Below are 21,151 nucleotides of genomic sequence, written 5' to 3'. Positions count from 1 at the left end.
CGGAGGCACTCGAGCAAACAATCCTTTCAAAGCTTCGGCGTTTCCACTCCGTCTGAAGCGAACTCTTTCAAGAATTTCATTTCTTTTAAGAAATGAAATTCCACTTTGGACTGAAGTCGGCAGGTAACTTCAATACGTATTGCCTCAAACAAACAAACAAACAAAAAAATATCCCAAACAACCTTTCAGAACCCAGAGTGTGCGAGTTTTTTTTATTTTTATTTGCCTGTTTTGGCTTGAAGCAAAATAAAAAAAAATAAAAAAATGAAAAAAAGAAGAAAAAAACATGTTTTAACCAGCAACAGCTGCAACAGTGTTTGTTGATTCTCTGACGGGTCAGAGGCTGTTTTTTTCTGCAGCTCATTATCTACTGGATAGACGGATGAGTGTTTTACAAATGATGCAGCACATCAGCTAATAACTTAACCTGCCCAGGCAACAACCAGACAGCAGACATCTGTGCTCAGATACACACTATAAATAATAATAATTAAAAAAAAAATCAGTATTTTCATACCCTCTGTTGTTAACATGAATTAATTGTCTAGATTTCTGCAGGCCGGAGCCGATTGTCGGTTTTAAATTACACTGCACATGCGTTAGATTTAACCTTTCAGCCACAAGAGCTTAATTTTTCCACGCTCTTTTCTTTTTGAGAGACAATTTTGTTTTTAAAGTAATGGATGTTTTCATGACCTTGCTTATTCGTTTTCAGTTAATGTGAAAAGCTGCCAACAAGTTCTTTCAAAGATGTAGGAAATTAAAGACATAACTACATTCACAAGAGGCCAACTAGAACAAAACATTTTTTTCTCGGTTTGTTTTCCAGGCTATTTTATGTCCAGGTCCAGTCCTAGAGAGCCACTGTCCTGCGACTTGTTGATGCATCCTTCCTCCAACACACCGGAATCAGACGACTGATTTCAGGCTGATTACTCCTCAGTGCGTCATTCAGCTCTGCAGACGGCCTGGTAACAAGCTATTCAGTGGATTCAGGCTTGGGCACCCATGATCTGTTCTGTGTGAGTTCCTGAAAGACTGTTTTATTTTCCTCCAGCCAATCTGTTGAAACTCTTCCTGTGCGGTTTATCTAGGGAAGCTTTTCTTTTATTCACTCAAAAAGCACAGAAGCAACTTTACACACATGGCAGAAGAAACAGCTACCATCCTACGTGGGATCAGCCCACCTGGTCAAAAAATTTCACTCAATTCTCGTCTTTGTTCAATGGCTTTTCTCCCATTGAAGTGGATTTCTCCTGCAGAATTTCAACTGGGCCAATCAGCGAACAGAGGGAGAAGTTGTCAATTGATTCATATACAAAGAAATGTATCAAATAAGCATAATTTGATCCCAAGTCTTCAACATGAAATGATTAAAAAGTTTCGACATGAAATGATTCGAAGTTCTCAACATGAAATATTCATAACCATACAATATGTTTTAAATAAGATGAAGTTAGAAAACCAAAGCAGAATCTAAATGCTTACAGCCGATGTACATGTTTTGTTTATATAAATCAAACAGACTTTTTCTTCTAGTGTACGCTTTTCCATCGCCTACAAGAAGAACTGTTCTGAAATATTTCCTTGTCAAACAAACAAAACAAAACAAGAAAACAAAACAAAACAAAAAAACTGGTGAGAAAACTAAAGAAGCACCACATTTAATTTTTGCTAAAGTAACGGCATTTAAATCTACAGGTTAAATACCAGAGCAGACAGCCCAGCTAATTAACTCGTGGATGCCAACTTGGTATAATTTTGTAGAGCAGAATGACAATAAGATCTAATACTTTGCAAAATTAACATTTGAAAAGCACAACTTAAAGTGTTTATTCTACACTTTCCTAAGCTTATCCAACTCCAACTAAAATAGCAGTAAAGTTATTCATCGGAAAACTTGATTATAAATGTAAATATGAGTAATGCAGAATAGTTTATTAGGAGTTGCTCTTATATTTTAAAGAAAGAACAGTTAGACCATACAGCACTGGTTTTTATTTTTATATATGTACATAAATACTCAAATTTATCATGCTGGAGTGTGAACAAAAGTTTTACGGCAACTTTAAAACTGCAATTACAAAGAAAACGTCATCAACAAAATTAACATTCGTTTTCTGGTATTTGCTTACAGGGATTAATGATTTCCATGAACTTTATAATTAATATTCTGCCCAATCCAAATCAAACTTGACATTTTCAGCTGGCGCAACACGGAGGTGTTGATGTTTCCCCAAAGAGAAGCAGACTTTGGAAATGGTAACAAGCAGAAGGTGAAAGCGAGACGGGGGCTAGAAGCTTGAAGTGGTTGACATCTGGCGAGTCGGGATGACCCGGAGGGCAAGCTGCACTTAGAGGAGCTGCACAGCAGCAAATTAACCCTGCAAAGTCTCCTGGACTTTTTTTTCTTCTTTTTTCTTTTTTGACCAAAGCGACTTGCATGACCTTCGATCTTAGCCTGCTCTGTGTTTTTTCTGCTTTGTTTTACAAATTGAAAGCTTTCAGGCAGCATGTGGTTTCTTTCAAGTCTGTTCAGAACAAATCTAAACCTCAATACCGACAGAACGAGAGATTAGGTGCAAAATAAGTAACATTTTCACAAAGGATCAATCTTTTCATGCAGTGATATGGAAACATGAAAGTAACAAAAAAAAAGAAAAAAAAAGCAAACACTACTCGCAGTGATTTGCAAGCACGTTTGTTCCCACAGAATTTTTCAAGCAGAAACTTCTTTGAAAAGTTCTTAAACGATTGTGCAGAAGAAAGAGAAGCACGCAGTGGTGTCACATTCTTTTTAAAATAAAAATCTAGAGAACATCAGTGATCAAAGAGGATCACAAGAATCAAAAAACAGGTAGAGACACGTTGAGAAAAAAGTGGTGGAAAAGCTTAAGGCATAAAATTGCTGAAAAGATGAACGCAGCTAAACATACGAGAACCCTGAAGGAAACCTGTTAGAGGCTGCAGAACAGATGTTCGTCCTCTAACAAAGCAATGACCGTAAACATACAGCCAGAGTTAAGATATTTCTGTTAAAGTGGCCTAGTCAAAGCAGATTCAGAGATCTGCTGCAATCTGAAAGTCCAGAGTGACTCTCAAAAATCGAGCAAAACTCAGAAGAGTTTTCTAAATGTAAAGACATAAAAAATAGATCTGTCACAATAACTTTTACTGGACGATAAATTGTTCCAGTAATTATTGTGATAAACGATACTATCATTGTTTTGAGGCCGTTTTCAAGTAATACATTGATAATGGAATATTACTGCAAGTTTGCCCTCTTAATAAACTTTAATATTTGTAAATAATACTTTACACTGGAACTATAAATTTTAAATATCCCAGATAAAACAACCAGGAATAATGAAAAGAACCGAAATAAAAACCACACGCAACCGAAACCACAAGTAAAACAGATTTTTATGTTTCTCTAAACGAAATTGTTCATCAAAAATACTAATCACTGGAATGGAAATCATTAATAACTTACAAACTTGCTTAAAAAGTCTGGTTTAACAAACATTCAAGGTTTTCTTGCAAAATCTGCACAGATTTCTGCAGCAGAATGAGACGTATTGGAAAAGGAAAATTGAAATATAGCAGATATTTCCAAAAATGAAGCTATCTTCTAAAAACAGTTATGCATGTTTTCCTATTTAGACAAAGTTCACTTCTGAAGGAGCGAGTGCCAAAGCAGCCTTTTGGATTCCTAAAGCTTACAAACCTTTGACTCTGTCACCACTGCCCAGCTTCACACTGACTATGCAGTCTTTCTCAAGGTATCCTGCAGATAAATAAAATCTATCATCCTCTGTGTGGCTTATTGACTTCCTGTCTTTCCTTTTATGTCCAAGTGACATCGGCTGTGTTCACCGTTACTCACAGTTGATGACGAAGGTCTCAGGGGGGGAAACGAGGCCACTGGCCAGCGAGTGCTCCGCCCTGCAGCTGAACTGGGCGCCTGTGTCTTCTTTCCGCGCAGAATACAGCAGCGTGGATTCGGCGTCTAACGAACTAGGAGGATTTCCCACAATAATCACAGTCCCTAGAGAAAACAAAACAAAAAAAAGTAGAAAAACATCTGTGCATGAAGTATTGATAAAGATCATGTTTAGCTATCGTCTCATATTGTGAAGAAGGATGAAAGATGCATACGGTTTTCTTCAGTCATAAGTGCTTTGTTGTTCTTCAGCCATACGATCTTTGCAGGTGGATTAGCATTTTTTGCGACGCATTTTCCAAGCTGTGGAATAAATGAGAGAAAAAAGTATTCCTACCGTTTAAACATTTAACTCTTTGTGACATCACCAGCAGGGTTTCCCCCAGTGTATTATAAGCCTGGCGGGCCACGAGGCTTTACTTATGCCCCCACCAGGCTGAGCATTGCTTTTTCTTTTTTTTTTAAAGTATTTTTAAAATGTTTTTTAAGACTTTATAGTTGGTGTTCAGGTATTAATCTTCCAATCTTTTAATAACACGTAATTATCAAGTTTTCAAACTTCTTGTCAACTTTAAACATTTAACTCAAAAACACAACGGGTCACTGGATGAATGACTTCCCTAGCGCAAAACCATCGAGCTTAGCAAGTTTTCTGGGGGAAACCCTTGCACCAGACTACAAATTGTTTAACTGAGATTTAATGTGACTGAACAACGAAATAGTACACGATTGTGAAGTGAAATGAAAGACAAACAAAACTGAATGAGATATTTTCAGTCTCATTTGTGAACAAATCTGGGTGAACCTTCAGAGATACATAAAGACAATTACAAAGTTGGTCTTCTACCATCTGAAGAACATTACCCAGATAAAAGTATTAAGGTCTCAGAAAATCTTCATCTATAGTTGCATTGATTACTGTAACAATGTCTTCACGGGTCTCTCTAAAAATGTCAGACAACTCCTATTCTTTGTTCTACTCTCCGTAGAAGAGTAGAATTAAATGTTTCAGCTTCACATTTAATCTGAAAGAAAGTCCCAGAAAACTGCAAAAATGCTGAAACACTGAGCTCCTTTTAAATCAAGGCTGAAAACTAATATGCTTAGAGTTGGCTTAGATTAATAATAACTGGAATATCACCAGTTCTAGTCTGGTTTGCAACTTTTTATTACTTCTCTTTAATTGCCACTGCAATGTAATGCTTTTTTTTGTTCCATGTTTTTATGACGTAAAGCACTTTGAATCGACTTCCCACTAAAGTGCGCTATACAAATAAACTTGATGAAGCTCGCATCCTATCACGTTAGACTTCAATAAAATGCATTAAAGTTTACGGTTATGTGTCAAAATACGAGAGAAATTCAAGGGGTATGAATCCTTTGCAAGCCACTGTAGTCGTATGACTTCACTGAAAAGCCAGCATTTCATTTATGTTTTAAATTACCAAACATATTAGCTTTTTTTTTCGCCTCTTTTTTTAAAAACGCCTTCACAGCATTTGAGGAGTAAAAGACTTTTCCACGCAACAGACCATGAAATGCCCGAAGCGTTTCTAAAGCCCGTCCAATCCTCTGAGTATTCTAATTGCTGTAGGGAAGGAGGGGTTCTGCTCTTCACTAATTTATGAGAATCACTTCAAAGAACTCATTACTGTAGTAACATTCATGCTCTCTCCTATAGGTCCCGAGATAGCGCTGCGCGAATCGGGAGGGTTTCTCTTGATGAATAACTGCTTAAAATACTGTAGGTATAAGCAACAATTATCACAAAATAAACTCCACCTTTCTGAGTTTGCCAATCTCCAGTTCTGCTGCCTTCTCGGTTATAAAAGGAGCTTCGGGCGCCTCTGTAACAAACAAACAAACAAAAAATGGTGTCATTGTTATTGTCATTGGGAGACACAGCTGTTCCTGGTGTCAGTCATTATGTGTTCCTTCAGAGTGTTAAAGAGCTGTTTGTGCATGTAAAGTCTGCAGGGTTACAGAGCCTTAAATCCAAAACAAATTAACTTATCCCGTCCCAAAGGAGACGGCGCTTCTTAACCGTCGGCAATGCCTCGTTCCCGGCATGTTGTTTCCTCAAACGGCCGCACCATGTTGTAAGGTATTTGTGCTGCGACGACCTCACGGTCAATTAGACTAGATAATGAATACAGGTGCATCTCGACAAATTTGATTATCATCTACAAGAGCCTGGATGCTCACAAAGTACTGCATGCTAGTGGAAAATTCAGTGGAAGAAAAGGTGTGGTCGGAAAAAGTGTCCAATACAAACGTTTCATTGCATATACTATAAAGTACATGGACATTTAGCAAGCAATTCTGAATTTGAATTTTTGTTATTGGCTTTATGTAATAAGAATTTGAGCTCACTGTAAAGCCTAATATGTAATATTGGACATTATACACTGTAGTTATGATAAACTATACTCTAGTTTGAAATTTTGAACTGAATTAGTGAACTAAATTATTTTTCAATGGTGAGAAGATTTTAGTTGAAGGTAAAGGACAATAAACTATGCTTTTTTTCCTCAATATTCCAGCTGTTTTATTAATTTTTTTTGGTTGTAGTGTTCTGTAATTATTGTTCTTCCTTACATCTTAGTTTATATTGTGATATGTATGTTATATTGTAATATGTGGGTAGATATCATTTACATATTTGAAGTAAATTATACAAAAAATAGAAAAGAATCATAAAAAGTGCACTGCAAAAGCAACATTTTACCAAGTATTTCTAGAATCAAGTGCAAATGTTGTAGAGCAAGTGGCTTTTCAGCAAGACATACAAGCTTGTTTTAGGTCAATAATTATTTAATATTTATTTTTAAAATTACAAGTTCCACTGGCAGATTATTTCACTTATAACGTGAAAAAAATTACTTGTTATAAATGAAAAAAAGTCTGCGAGTGGAACTACTACTTTTTCACCAATATTAAGGAATTCATTATTAAAACAAGCTTCTATATATTGCAGAAAAATTGCTTTTAAGTTAGTTTAGTCTTATTTCAATTGTCCTAAGATATTTGCACTTAGGAAATATCTAAGTGCAAATGCAGACGCAGCTCAAACATAAGTGTTTTCGAACACTTTAAAAATTGCTTGAGAGGACCTTTAAAGTAGAAACACGACACCTGTACTCACTGTGGACAATTAGCGCATGTGAAAAGTCTTTAATATCTGGGCCAATGTTTGTGGTAATCAACGCCTGGCAGGTGAAGGTGTGCTGGTCGGTCAGCTTGGCTCCGGTAAGCAGGAGGCTGAGATTTGCCGCCAGGCTGATGCGATCCTTGTACTCATCGGTGGCTAAGATTACAGTTTCCTTGCCCTTAGATTTGACCAAAAGGTCTACATTTTCCTAAAAACAAGAGAAGAGTGCATTTGTTATTCGTCTGTCAAACATGTCTTCCAATTCAAATAAAAGCATGCACAATGTTTAGCTCCGCCCTCCCAGCCTCCCCCCAGCCTAGTTTATAATGCGCCGTCATATGGAGGTGACAGATGCATGCTCTAATGCACACCTCCTGCTCCCAGACGGGGCGTGGCTCAGACATGACAAATGGGTGTCAGACTAATGTCACTGTAGCGAATCCATTGACCTCCACTGTGACTTACATATTTCCATTTCGTCAACGTGACGTTTTCGATTTTGTTGGCTCCCACGGTGCAAGGAATCTCCACCGTTCCCCCATACAGGCCGATGACGCTTTTTTCCGCCGACGACGCTGGGGAAAGGATAACAAAAGAGTTTGTTAATCATCGTTTAAGGTGAAAACCAGTCTAAAATGCACTTTTGGTACATTATTTTTCAGAGATTCCTGCTCAGGAATTTGACGTCTGAAACTCAGATTCTAATTACTAAACACAATACATGTAAGTGGTTCACACCCTGCGTGAAGACCACTTGTGATGAACTGTTTTCAGTGTCAGCAGGATGTTAAAAAATTAAGTCAAAGGAAGAACAAAAGGTGTAGGAAGCTATTAATAATGAAACTAAAAGAAATGACCTTATAAATTGAATTTAAGGGCAGCCTCTCCAAACAGTTAGGTTTTCTCTACAGATAAGTGCTTTCACACCACTATCCACTGTTATTGGCAACCCTGAAAAATGTACATAACGGAGTCCCAGATGGAACAGTGCTTGGACCAATACCATTTAGTTCAAATTCACTATTATTTGGAGAAATGATTTTATGGCACAAGGTCGATCTTCACTGGTATTCACACAATGCTCCTGTATTACTCGCAACCTTAGTAATAATGTGTAGAAAAGCCTTAAAATAAACTTTTGCTATGGATTGCTATGCACTGTGTGCAGCTTCTGTGATATTTTTTCTTCCATATGGATCACAAAATGTAAGTTTCTAGATATACTTCATCTTGTAGGAATAGTCAAAGAGAGTCAATAACTTTGATTATTTTGTTAATATCATTTCAGAAGGTAGTGTTTTCTCAACTAAATGTAGTGAATGTTGGATTATATTTATCCAAATATTTCAGTGCAGATCATGTTTCTGAAATATTTTTTCTGCTTTTTACATAATTTCACCAGGAGTGAGAATATCTGTGGAGCATCCTATAGATTTAAAAAAAAATTTAAATTATTTTCTTTTGCAATTTGTACGCATTGCTGCAAATTATTCAGGCAGGTAGAGGGACTGCACAAAGATAGGCATAATTAAAATTTGCAAGTCTCATTTAGTATTTACAACTCTTTGCTGACGCACCTATTTAGAATCATTCCGATAGTAATATTACATTTAACTTTTAAAGAAAAACACAAAATTCCTAAGAAGGGCAAACCATCTTACAATTCCTTTTCCTGCTTTAACTTTGATCCAAATCATGGAGGCGACATGCCTGAGAAGAAGGGTGGAGGGTGGGCAGGATGTTGCCAGCAGTTTGTGAAGAGGGGTTAGAGTCAGAGGGCCGCGGGGAAGAGGAGGCTGCTGCGGCCCGACTGAAAATGAGGCGCCGCACACGTCCCTGGCGCTCAAGATTTGCATTTCAGACTCTTCAGAGTTCAGGCTTAGGTAAATGTGCAAGTGGGCGTGCGGGAGCACAAATCTGACAGCTAAAATCCCAAACAGCTCAACGGCAGTTCAGCACACGAGAACAAACCAGAGGCCGGCCGGCCCTTCTCCTCTATCTGCTGAATCTGCGACAAGTCATGCTTGTGTATTTTCAGGAAAGGAATGAAGCTAATTGAATATTTGGTTGTGCTTGTTCAGCTTTGAAATTGTCCGACTTATGTTTTTTCAGTAAAGAAAAAAAATAAATAAATAAAGCGGCACACTTTGAGAATTTTGCTCTCAGTTTCCCTTTAAACTCATTGGAGCTTTAAAGGTTTCCTCTCCTCTGGGGCAGAGTTGGAATGAATTCATTTGCCATGTGCAAAAGCCTCATTTGAATCCCGTTTGAAATACTTTAACTATGGTTACCACTGTCCATGTTAGGACAGAGTAACAACTGCGACCCTGAGGGACGGTTTGCACAGTTGATTTGACCTGAGGCCGAGGTGACACATTTAGAAATGTTTGATTTTTACGCCGCATCAAGTCCAAATTATCACACAAGTTCATAAAATAGCCAAGTGCTGAATTGATTTATTACTAAACAGAGAAAGAACCAAAAAAATAAAAATAAAAAATCAAACAGCCTGCCTGGAGTCAGCAAATTCTGCTCATGTTGCCATGTTCTTGGCATTCGGCCCAACAAGTTCCCGCGCCAACACTTGTCGCTCATTATTATGAGCTGCCAAACAACGATCAGTCTGGTTCCGGACCAAACAGGAAAACCTGTTTTTTTACGGCACAAAAACAAGGAGGATGTCAAAATGCAGATTTAATTACATCTGTTTGAAACAGAGTCACATGGACTCACATCCTTTTTAGGGTGTTACAGCCATCAAGACTCCACTGCCCTGTTGCATCATATTGGCTTTAAGCGATCAATGAGACATTTGGGAAACGAAGCTACTGCCTTTGTAGATAATGACAAAGTATAAGCGTTGCAGGGTGTTTTCACACATGATAGTCCGGTAGACTCAGTTTTATTTAGGACCAAATTTCAACATTTGCGATTTGGTTTCACACTGTGCCAAATGAACCAAACTAACTGGAAAACCTGTTCCTCTCCCACCAGTGGTGGCGCTGCACGAAGAACTGCTGAAGGAAACAACATGTAAACCTCAAATGAAGACAGGAGCACAACTTTCTTCTTCACAAAATGTAAACAAAAATGGAGTGGCATCAAATGTTAGCGGTTGTAGGATTTCTCTTTTGTCATTGGTAAAAGATCGATGCAAGAAGTATTTGTTTTGCTTGTATTTACCCAGAATACCCTGCGCTACAGTTCACTTCCTGCGTTTGGAGTGGTGTTCACATTGTGCATTCGAACCCCGCCAGAGTTCACTTCAACCAAACCAAGAAACAGGTGTGTAGGTGGAGCAGTTTGATTACGCATTCACCCCCCCCCCCAAATAAACTGGACTTTCAAGGCAAACGAACTGGAGTTCGATTAAAAAGGACCAAACCGGGCTGATGTGATTCACCCTAACTAAAGATCAGAAGAAAACATGGTAAAATATTAAATTGCAACAGTCGTTCTTTATTATCTTCTTCACATTTGCTTAGATAAACAAAAACTACCTTGTAAAGTTGAGAAAACTTTGAGGCCTGTGTGAAAGTAGACCTTGACAATATTTAGGAGTGGGTTGTATTGAGGCATCAAGATATATCACAGATTTGAAACATCATGCTTTAAGAGATGCTACTGTCATTGTTCTTAAGTTTTAATGTCCTTATAATGACATGCAAGAGAAAGTAATGGAACAACCCAAGTTATGTGAAGCAGACTACAGCCATGCTGCCCCTCCCCAACATGTTTCAGTTGTTCTTAAACTTCTCAGTTACTTACAAAAAGGACTAGTAACATTTGGGAAAGTCATGTTGTGGAAACTAATAAAGCGCCACCCAAGGTTACGTTGTGAAATTACTTTTCAATTAAACAGGCTAGTTCATCTGAAAAGCCTTCTTTCTTAGTTAAAGATAATGATCTGGGGCACGTTAGCAGCTTTATGACTCAGTCAGTCAAGGTTAGCTGGCATGTAAGATGTGATAACCCGTTCAAAAGCTTTTTAACAGCTTTTCACACCCTATTAAAAGTGCACTGAAACCTTTACGTCATTGGTCCAAATTTACAACTCTGTAAATGTGTCAAATGTTCCTTTTGATTTCATTTGAGTTAAGTCAATATCCAGAGCAAGTTTCTTTTTTAGAAACTTTCCATAGCCGTCTTTTAATTCAATTAAAATCAATGTTTTATCAGAGTTGATGTCTATTACTAATACCTGTTTATCTATTCTTGTCCCTTCTGTTACCTAAGCAATTTAAAGGCTTTGCAAACATTTTCTGTAACAAGTAGGAATACTGGAAATATTCATTTTAATTGTAAAATGAAACTTCAAAATTGAGAGTATGCTGAATAATAACTTAACTTTCTGCACCTTTATTGCGAGATACATCCTGCAATAATTTAAGCAGAAAATCAAGCTAATCTCTTAGGGAGATATATATATATATATATATATATATATATATATATATATATATATATAGGTTTTAAAAGCTACAACATCCTGAATGCATAACTGTCCAAAACCTGGTGATTTAACAGCAGTTTTCTATGTGATTGAAAGCCCCTCTATGTTAAAAAATAAACTTAAGTTGTAACTTTTTCTAATTCACTACTTGTTTCCTTTTTTCTAATTTAACTGTCAGATTTTTACAGTTCTATAAAACGTAAGAACGTGGGGACTTTAAAGACGTTTTATCCCACTCTACTATCTTTGCGTTGTATGTTGGTGTGTCAAACACTTTTTACGCGAGTTCAAATATAAAGAAAGGAAGCCAATCTCATGAAACATCAGCTCTGTTACATGTATTAACACAGTTAAAAGAACAAGTTAGTTTTTTTTTCCGTTCAGTGCACTATACACGGTTTATGAATGCCTCAAAGTGGTGAAATAATTATCAGCTTTGTTAAGAATTAAAGAGCTCAGGACTGTTTGCCTTTGCGTTATAAATTGTTTAGATTTGTGCTTAGTTGCAACACTTTACAATATCACATATTCAAAAGTGATAATAGATCATTTTTTAAAATAGTTCAGATCAAGTCATACAAGCTGTTAATGTTTATATTATTTTTCTCTGGTGCAGACAAAGAAATTCTTGAAGTTGAGTCCCACAAACTATGCACTTTATGTTATTTACCTCATTGATGTTTTTATTTTTGTTACAGCAGCTTTGAATAACAAATATGCCTTTTTCCTGTCCTCTTTTATTTGCATTCATATACATTTTGATGTTTAATGCTTAATTTCGTGTTTTTTTTATGCAATGCATAATTACCCCCGAAAGCAACTGTTTATCACAGTTCCTGCTTTTCCCAGCGGAAAAAACTGGGTAAGCATGACTGCTAAAAAAAAAAAACATAAGACATTATGAATACAAATGTTCAATAAAATATGCATTATATACATTCAGATAGATCTAAAATGTGTGGATAATGGTGTGAGGTGGAGTAAATCTGTGAAAGTGACGATAATCGGTGCCGACAGCTGTGTCCACGAAGCAGGAACAAGTTATGAGAGCATCAAAGCGGAATACTTCCACCCCGGTGGAAACTATGAGAGACACATAGCCCTACCTTAGGGCTTCACCCAAAGAGCTACAATCCCTGCATTCACAATGAGACTTGGCGACATTTACTCGTGACAGCATGGGACAGGACAAAACATCACCACAGTTCCACTGCTGACACCTTCACCGGGACTTTTTCCTAGCAAACACGGAGATAAGCCCAGTCGCCTGTCAGCCTGGTTGCATGAATTTCTTGCTCTGGATTCCTTTCATTGTTTATAACACCTTGAAATATCACCTACCCCCCCTAATACTGAGAAGTTTATTTAAAGGATTTAACTTTTTAAGGAAAATGTGTTAATTTAAGGAATTTTTTTTTTTTACACATTTATTTCCCTCTGCATCTAAGCTTGTTGCAGTAAACAATTAATTGCAGGATATATTAAAACAAGCTAAATAATTTCCATTTTGCATGATTTATTATTTTTCTCTTCTCTCTTTCTACCAAAAACTGGATGACAAAAATTTTCAGCTCGGTCCGTTGGTCTCAACTAGGCCCTTTTTATAGAAGGCAATTTTGTTTACAGAGAATTCATAATTTATTATATTTGTTGTTTCTGTTGGTTTGTTTATTTATTTTTGGATATTTAAAATGTCTTTTAGCTCCAGTGTTAAATGTTCATTAGAAGTTAAAACTTCATTGATCTTTGAGAATGTGTTCTTGCATTATTTTGCCATTACTGCATGATCTCAAAAACAACAATATTATTGTTTATCTCAATGTCTTGGACAATTTATCGTCCAGCAAAATTTGTTACCACGACAAGCCTATCTGCATCTATTAAAACCCTCTTTTTTAAAATACTGCATTGCATGTGCATATGTGTACTTTTCTGGACGTTACATATGCATCTGCACTGTGCTCGCCTCTAAGTCTTTTCAATGGGATCCACCTGAAACAGTACCGCAGATGGCTGGTTTGGACGCAGCATGCTGATGGAGCTATCCTGCACTCTGCTATTTTGCCTGTCTGATGGAAATCTAATGAAACGTGCAGGTTTCTGATCCAGGCAGAAATGATTGCACAAGCCGGGTGGAAGAGGAAGGGAGGGGGGGGGAAAGGCTAATGGAGACATTGTGAATATATTGAGAGGGGGCCGTTAATGAGCTCTCTTTGGAAGACACGGGGACATGTTTTGCATACGTGTCAAGTTTGATGACATCCTGCTACATTTCATTTTTGCAGGTATTTAGGGTGCCAGAACTAATCTGTCACTATCTTGATTGTGTGCTCCACCAGTGCATGTCCGTGCATTGGGTAATGTAAGAAAAAAAAAAATTATAATCTGAATGCCCTACACAACCTGCTGAAGGTGGTGATTCTTTTTTATTATTATTATTATTATTATTATTTGGGTATGTGTGGTGTGCACGTTTATGCAACCAGCAGTGGTGTATATCATATAGTGAGTGATGAGAGGCAAACCTCTCAGGACTAAAATGCAGCACAACCTGCAAGGATGAGTCGAACAACTGCTCGTAAAAACAAGAGAAAGTTAGAATGAGATTACACCATGAGCCCAGCAGAGATGGAAAAGGTTATCGCTCTTCCTGGTTAATAGAATCCTTTCCATTTAAAATTCAAATAGACTCTTTTTGTTTTGTTTTTTTTGGAATATTCTAATAAACCTGCATCTCTGAGAACTTTAAAAGAGTGTGCATTAAGTAAAGCCATTATCTGTGGAGATTACGCCATAATAGAATGAGAACTAATCGCACATGTTGAGGTGCAGACAGCAGAGCTCCTGCTGCTTGCTGAGATAAGGTAATCCTTCACAACAGAAGTAGGAGAACAGTGTCTTCAGTGTGAAACATTTGCACACACGTTTGTGCAAAAAGCAAAACAAAAAACAAGTCGCCACCTCCGACGGCTGTCTATGCAACAAGGGGATGATGGCGAATGTTGAGATAAGGCATAGAAAACAGTAATGTTTAAGCAAAACTCGAGAGGCACAAAGAAGTGTTCCTAGATCACCCAGTAGCTGACCGGTTGGAAACTCAAAAATCCTGTCTATTCCCGATCAGTGAATAGACAGCTCACAGCAGCAGCAACACTCTTCAGTGTGGACGCCTTCATAGAGCGAAGAAGACTCGTGAAAAATCTAATTTTTGGGCTTTATCAGTTTAGCTATGTTCTATGTCGTCCCAGAAGGGGGAAATTTAAGGTGTTTTCACACCTGGCAGTCTTGGTAGACTCGGTTAGATTGAGAACCAAAATTGGAACATTGGTTACATTTTCAGCTGGTGCAGTTCGTTTTCAGACTGCTCTGTGCCAAACAACTCAAAACCTTTGAAAAACCTTTTTTCCACCCTTGACTGAGGTGGCGCTGCACTAAGAACTACTCAAGGAATCGACACAAAAATCTCTGATGAACACAGGAACACAATTTCTTTTCTTTACGAAAAGTAAACAAAAATGGAGTCGTGTCAGATTTTAGAGGTTGTAGAATTTCTCTTTTGTCAGCAGCAAAAGACCGGGAGCCATTTCTCCTGCTAGCGCTATTTTCTCATGTTTGTTTTGCTTCTAATGACCCAGAATGCCTGCTTTTGGAGTGGTCTCCAGTCCGTTTGGTGTTCACATTATGCATTCAATCCACGTCACAGAGTTCACGTCAACCAAACAGAAATCTAGGTTTTTAGGGGAACCAGAGTTAGCTTCATTTGGTCCACATCAGAGTTTTCACACCTCCCTAAAGTGAACTGGACTTTCTAGAAGAATGAGTTTGATTAAAGCAGACTAAACAGGGCTGGTGTGAGTGCACCCTTAGTAAAGATGGTCAAGGCATAATCCACATATTAATAGATTCTACAATGTTCCAGAATGTGTCATGCTTCTTCACAATTGGCTGGCGTATTGGATAAAGGAATATTTGTACCAATTGAACCTCATGGACAGCAACAGGTGCCTTTGACCTGAAGGCAGGACTGCAATTTCCTCAAAAAGAGGATGGTCTCCACTGGGTAAGATGTTTTTGTCTCTGTCTGGTTCAGATTTCTCACAGAGGGCGCTGATGAGCATCCTCTCCTCTGCACTCTACCACATCAGTGCCGATAGAAAGACAAAGGACATTCCCCTAGACTAGAGGCAGCAACAATTTGCAAACACCTGGTGGAACTATGACACACTGGCCAATTTCAAGGCATTAGATATGGATATAATGTGAAGTCAAATTTCTTTTCAGCTACCTTTGATATGTACAGGATTTTCATAATAACTGAAGGGAACATAGTTGATTGATAAATATGGCTTTAAAATGGCACTATATGCCTAGAAAATTTATAATACCTGTTTTAACTAGTTTTAGATCTCAAAGCGTATTTGAGAACTCTTTGGGGGTTGAAAACCTCTATACAAGTCTGATGTCATTTCATGTCATTTTCACTCTCAGCGAGCTGTTAAAAATAAAGTCAGAGGAAGCACCAATGATATAAGAAGCCATTTAAGGCCAGCAGGCGAGAGCAAGACTTTCAGCAGATACAAGGTGGTTATAACAACAACCTGCCGTTTTGTCCCAGTGAGCTTTCAGGCTCTGTCCATCATAAAGCAAGATGAATGTAGAAATCTTATAGTTAAGATGAGTGTCTGTTTTATAGAATATACACAGAGAGACCGGCAGAGAGACTAGAAAAATATTCTGAATACTGAATAGATCTTATATCAGATATGAGAGTTGGTTAAAACCAGTAAAGTTTCACAAAAAAAAAAAACAGATCAGAAATCAAACATCAACTTCTGATCTGTGCATATTTAGAAAAAAAACAAACAGAAAATTACTAGGTTTGACTTAACTAAAACATACTAGTTTCAATTGAACAATCTGGCATTCAAAATATTAGTAAATGAATAATTGAATCTGTTCATCTGTATCTATTGTAGATTAAATTCAATTAGATGTTGGTAATTATATCTTGTATGAATGGTATCCCTTTAAATGCGCTGGGAAATTAAAACTAGCTGTTCTTGACCTCAAAAAATGACTTTGCAGATAAGCTGCATCTGTACAGTTTTGTTTGAATGATGAGGCTGAAGTGCTTCATGGCTCAAATTGCAACTCACCTCTGTTAGGAACAATGTGCAAGTAACCTCTGCATTCAGGCTTTGTCTACAACAGGCAAGGCTTCTTTTGTAAACCTTGCAACCTTCTACGACCATGGAAGTTAGAGACATAAAATACTCTTCTTTTAAACACAAAACTGTACCTACTAGTTAATTCTGATTTCTGTTTTGCTGTAAAATTAGAAAACATGCAAACTGATTTTTAGAAAACTTTGTGTAATTAAATGGGAAAAGCATCGTCAATAAAATTAACAAGAAATGTTGCCGTAGGTTTCTTGAAAGGAGTAGGAGTCGTGGAAAACGGGGTTACAAGATTGTCCTCATTTATGCAATGCTCTCCATGCTTTATTTGAGTTTTACTAAACTGAAAACAGTGCATCAAACAACATCATGTTAACTGAAAACGGAGGGAGTTTTCATTAAGGTTATTTAACAGAGAAAAGAAATTGCAGAGTTTATGACAGCTCAGAGCTGACCAAAGGAAAGTCGCCCAATTTTGATCACTGACCAGTTGATAGATGCATTTCAAGCCAAAATATAAAATATGTTAACATTATACTAATTGTTTTGTCAGGTGTAAAACCACCTGACAATTTGTCAAAAAGCAGGAGTTTCTTAGAGACGGATGCCCAATTTCAAGGTGTTACAAAGTCAAATTTCAGTTATTTGTTGGAAAATGCCTACATGATTTTAAAGTCTAGCAGTAATCAAAGTAATCGCTGTAATTTTGTAATTTAATGGATTACTTTTTCACATGAGGCCAGGCTAGTTTGGAAAGCCTTTTCCCCTTCATACCAAAAATGTCATTCCAATGTCTTTCTGCATTAAGTCATGTTGTCTTTATTAAAGTTTTGACAGATATTATTTTCATAAATTTGGATGAATATTCCTTTGCAGCTCACTAAAGGCACAAACTCAACGCTCAAAAGGATTTTCTCGAGACCGATCTAGGAAAAAAAAAAAAAATCTCTTGACAATCCACCTGCCTCTCAAGACAAAGGTACCAGTTCAATACATCTGCGAATTTACAAATCACAGAGGAGCGTTTTAGTCCTCTGAACCACAAATAATATGGCTCCTAGGGTTTTATCTGAAATCCTCTTCAGTCATAGAAAACGTGCTCTCATACTGGCCAAGAAAAGAAGAAGAAGAAGTTAGCTAATACTCCTGCAAAAAGTAAATCAACCAATAGACAGGTGAGTGATTGAGACAGAAGGCAGCACCACAGGAGATACTTTCATGTTCCTGATTAAGGCGCCTCTATCCGTGAGAGGAGACAGCTGACGACAGCTCGGATAGAAGCTCGCCTGGGAAATCAGCTTCCACCCTGCAAAAGTCTCCATATCCTTGTTGTGCTACCTTACACCCATACCTCCCATTTACACCGGAGTTTGTGTGAGTGCGCGTGAGCGCTGACGTGTCCGTGCCTTTCACCTACAACATCCCAAAGAAAGCCGAGGCCCAAACTTATTAAGTGCCGAAAATGAGGCTTGCTCAGTGAATGGGGGATCCCATGGCGCATGTCCACAAAGACTTGATGGCAAATAGCCTCGCTTCAGAGGCGGCTCAGTGTAGAGGGGGCAAACAGACCCACTCCGGCTAGATCAATACGACTCGAAGAAAGGCCAGATTCTTCAAGTGAACTGCACTTGCCTAAGGAGAGAGAAATCAAAGAAAGCCTAACCTTCCGTGACATTCCGCTTCTCGTCCTTGTCTTTCCTTTAATAATTCAACAAGTGCTGAATTTTGATTAGCCGCACCAAGTACCTCGAATGAGAGAGATCAGTGATTTAATAAGCTCAATCTCTAAGTGCTTGCTGTCAGGAAAAATTGCTGTCACACTGGGAAGTGAAAGGGGTTTCTTTTTTTTTTTTTTTTCTTTTTAAGGAAACCAGAACAGTCCATCACCAGAGTCCCCAAAGCATCCTTGTAGCTATCTTTTACCATCTGAGCTCGGCTTCTTTGTCACACCTTTCACCCTTCACACACTCAGCCGGCTCATCCGTTACCGACTATGACAGACACATGACTATATTGTAATTCTGCTCCAGTATCACGCTCAGGAAGTGTATAACATCAGCACGCTGAAGAGAGACATTAAAAAACACACACACACACACAGCTACATTTTCACTGTTTCTCTCTCTCTTTCCCTCTCTGTCTCTCGGGAAGAGGTGTAATCATGTTGCTGATGGATAACTGACAGCAGGGCTCGCACAACATCCCTCTCACACAGCTCCTCTCTTCCTTTTTTTTTCTAGCGAGCTGAACTGACGAGGCACCATTCCAACCGTCAACACTGTATGCTCTGTAATTTAGCTCTTTCCTTCCCACTGTAATTGCCTGTCACTGTCTTTGGAGCATAAAACTAAAGCCATCAGCTTGTATTTTTTAACTGTCAAGAGCTGGTGGGCACAGAAAAAAAAAAGAAGAAAAAAAAAGTATCTCGGTCTTTACAGCTGACTGATTTTTAAACATGTAATGAGAAAGAACGCACAACTTTTACGGGTAGGATAAAAACTTTCTAACCGTGCAGGGTGGAAATCAAGCGTGTCTGTGAGTCTGCAATGGGAGTTGACCTGAGGAATCGGCTGGTGGCCAGATTTTACCACCATCTGGCACTTAACCATGAAACTAAGAAAAAAGAACACTAAAAAGTAGAATTTTTCATTTTTTTGCAGTCTATATCTCTAAAACAGAAATTGGTAAGAGCACTTCACGCTGCGCTCCAGTTGGAACTGGAAAATCAACTGAAAGACCATAGGAAGCCACTTTCCACTGGGAAACTGGGAGCTCCTTTGTGTTTCAAGATGGCTGCTAGTTGCATCAACAGTAGTAAAATGTGGTGGAAACTTATGTTTACAAGACATCGATGCAAAAGAGCGTCTAAAATCAAGAGCATCTAACTATAAACTGAAAAAATTAAAAGTGTTTGCTTAGAGGAAGTAAAGCTTAAAAAAATGTTTGTAAGATATTGCAAATGTTGAAATTCCAACTTTTTAGCTAAAACGGCGTTAAACTGGGTCTGATGTCAAACTCAGTCCCAACTTCCCACTTTCACAGCTTCACATAATTGGTCATTAGAAATTTGCCTTCAAAATCTCTAATCTACACATCTCCACTATCAATAAGATTAAGTTGCTCCTTCAGCTTCAAATGGATCAATTTTCAAAATAAATACCAACACAAACAATTTAATCTAAAAAAAAACAACAACTCATGATTAAGATTTTAAAATGTTTGTTGAAAAGCATAAATGCTTGTGTTTTGCTGTCAAAACTATTTCTAAACGTATCCATTTCACAATTTTACCAGCAGATTTTGATTTTTGTCTTGTACTTCACGGTTGACAAAAGCCCCAATTATGGAACATAAGCATCACTGTGTTTGTGTCATAATGCATTCGCAACAATTTCCCTACTTTACGCCACGCCACCTGCTTCTGGGCACAGAATGAAACAAAAAACAAAAAACATGATTTTAAACATGACTTCATGGCTTCCTGACCTTCCATCTGGAAAGAAGGTCAACTTATGGACAGAAAGAGTTGAGACAAAGCTTTCATTTTCTGACAAAGTCCTCCCCCCCCCCAAACACACACACATGCACACATACACGCACGCACGCACACACACACACACACACACACACACACACACACACACACACACACACACACACACACACACACACACACACGCACGCACACGCACACACACACGCACACACACACACAGCCGAGGGCTCCATCTGCAGCTTGACTGGCTCATCTAGGCTTGTCTGCTCTTTCTTTGGTTTTTTAATAAGTGATCCGCTCTCAGAGGATTCTTATCTACAACTTCCTCAAGAAACACAGTCTGAAGCCTCACATATTTATTAGTTTTATGAGGGAAAGAGAGTGTGTGATACTGTCTGACACTAATATTACACTGCATTCATGCATGGCCATGCAATGAAACTACAATGAAATGTGAAATTGGTCTCCAGAAAAGCGGAGCAATTTACTTTCACACATTAAATGCTACAGTATGTGAGCAATTTCACACCGAGATAACACCGGAGGAATAAATCTACTTCCAAGATTCGTATAACTGTAGCCATAAGCCCGGCTTTTAACAATTGGCCGGTTATCGATTCGAAACAAATTCAGCAAAAATAAATCAGCGTTTCAAAGTCAAAGCAGTGACATTGGAAATAAGACTCATTTGTTGAAACAGTTCCGGTCCAGAACTTCAGAAATGACCTGAGGTAATTGATCAGTTCATGTTACCGGCTTGTTGCCAGATTGGAGGGAAAGGGCTTTTAAAAAACTAACCTCACTAAAAAGTTAAAGATGGTATTTTAATTCTGAAATCCAGGATGGAAACAACTTAATCCCACACTTGAGAATCTACTGAGCCCCCCACGAAGTGATGGATGATGTCACATTTGGGTTAATATTTTATATG

The 21,151-nt window shown here is 38.0% G+C and overlaps 1 protein-coding gene across 3 annotated transcripts in view; it reads right to left on the bottom strand.

Moving 5' to 3' along the window:
* LOC103474221 (CD166 antigen homolog A) overlaps nucleotides 1–21,151 on the bottom strand; it is a 69,764-nt gene that overhangs the window by 16,257 nt on the left and 32,356 nt on the right. For all 3 annotated transcript variants that reach the window (XM_008425043.3, XM_008425042.3, XM_008425044.3), the window contains exons 2-6: nucleotides 7,560–7,669; nucleotides 7,089–7,302; nucleotides 5,726–5,790; nucleotides 4,159–4,246; nucleotides 3,887–4,048 (exon numbers count right to left, since the gene is read on the bottom strand). In XM_008425043.3, the coding sequence (XP_008423265.1) occupies nucleotides 3,887–4,048; nucleotides 4,159–4,246; nucleotides 5,726–5,790; nucleotides 7,089–7,302; nucleotides 7,560–7,669 (639 nt within the window). The remainder of the gene's footprint in view (nucleotides 1–3,886; nucleotides 4,049–4,158; nucleotides 4,247–5,725; nucleotides 5,791–7,088; nucleotides 7,303–7,559; nucleotides 7,670–21,151) is intronic.

This window comes from Poecilia reticulata, chromosome 13, assembly GCF_904066995.2.
Source record: "Poecilia reticulata chromosome 13, P_reticulata-male-v2, whole genome shotgun sequence".
Taxonomy (NCBI): domain Eukaryota; kingdom Metazoa; phylum Chordata; class Actinopteri; order Cyprinodontiformes; family Poeciliidae; genus Poecilia; species Poecilia reticulata.
The sequence above is the reverse complement of the archived record's forward strand: the minus strand, read 5'-3'. Positions and strand labels throughout refer to the sequence as shown.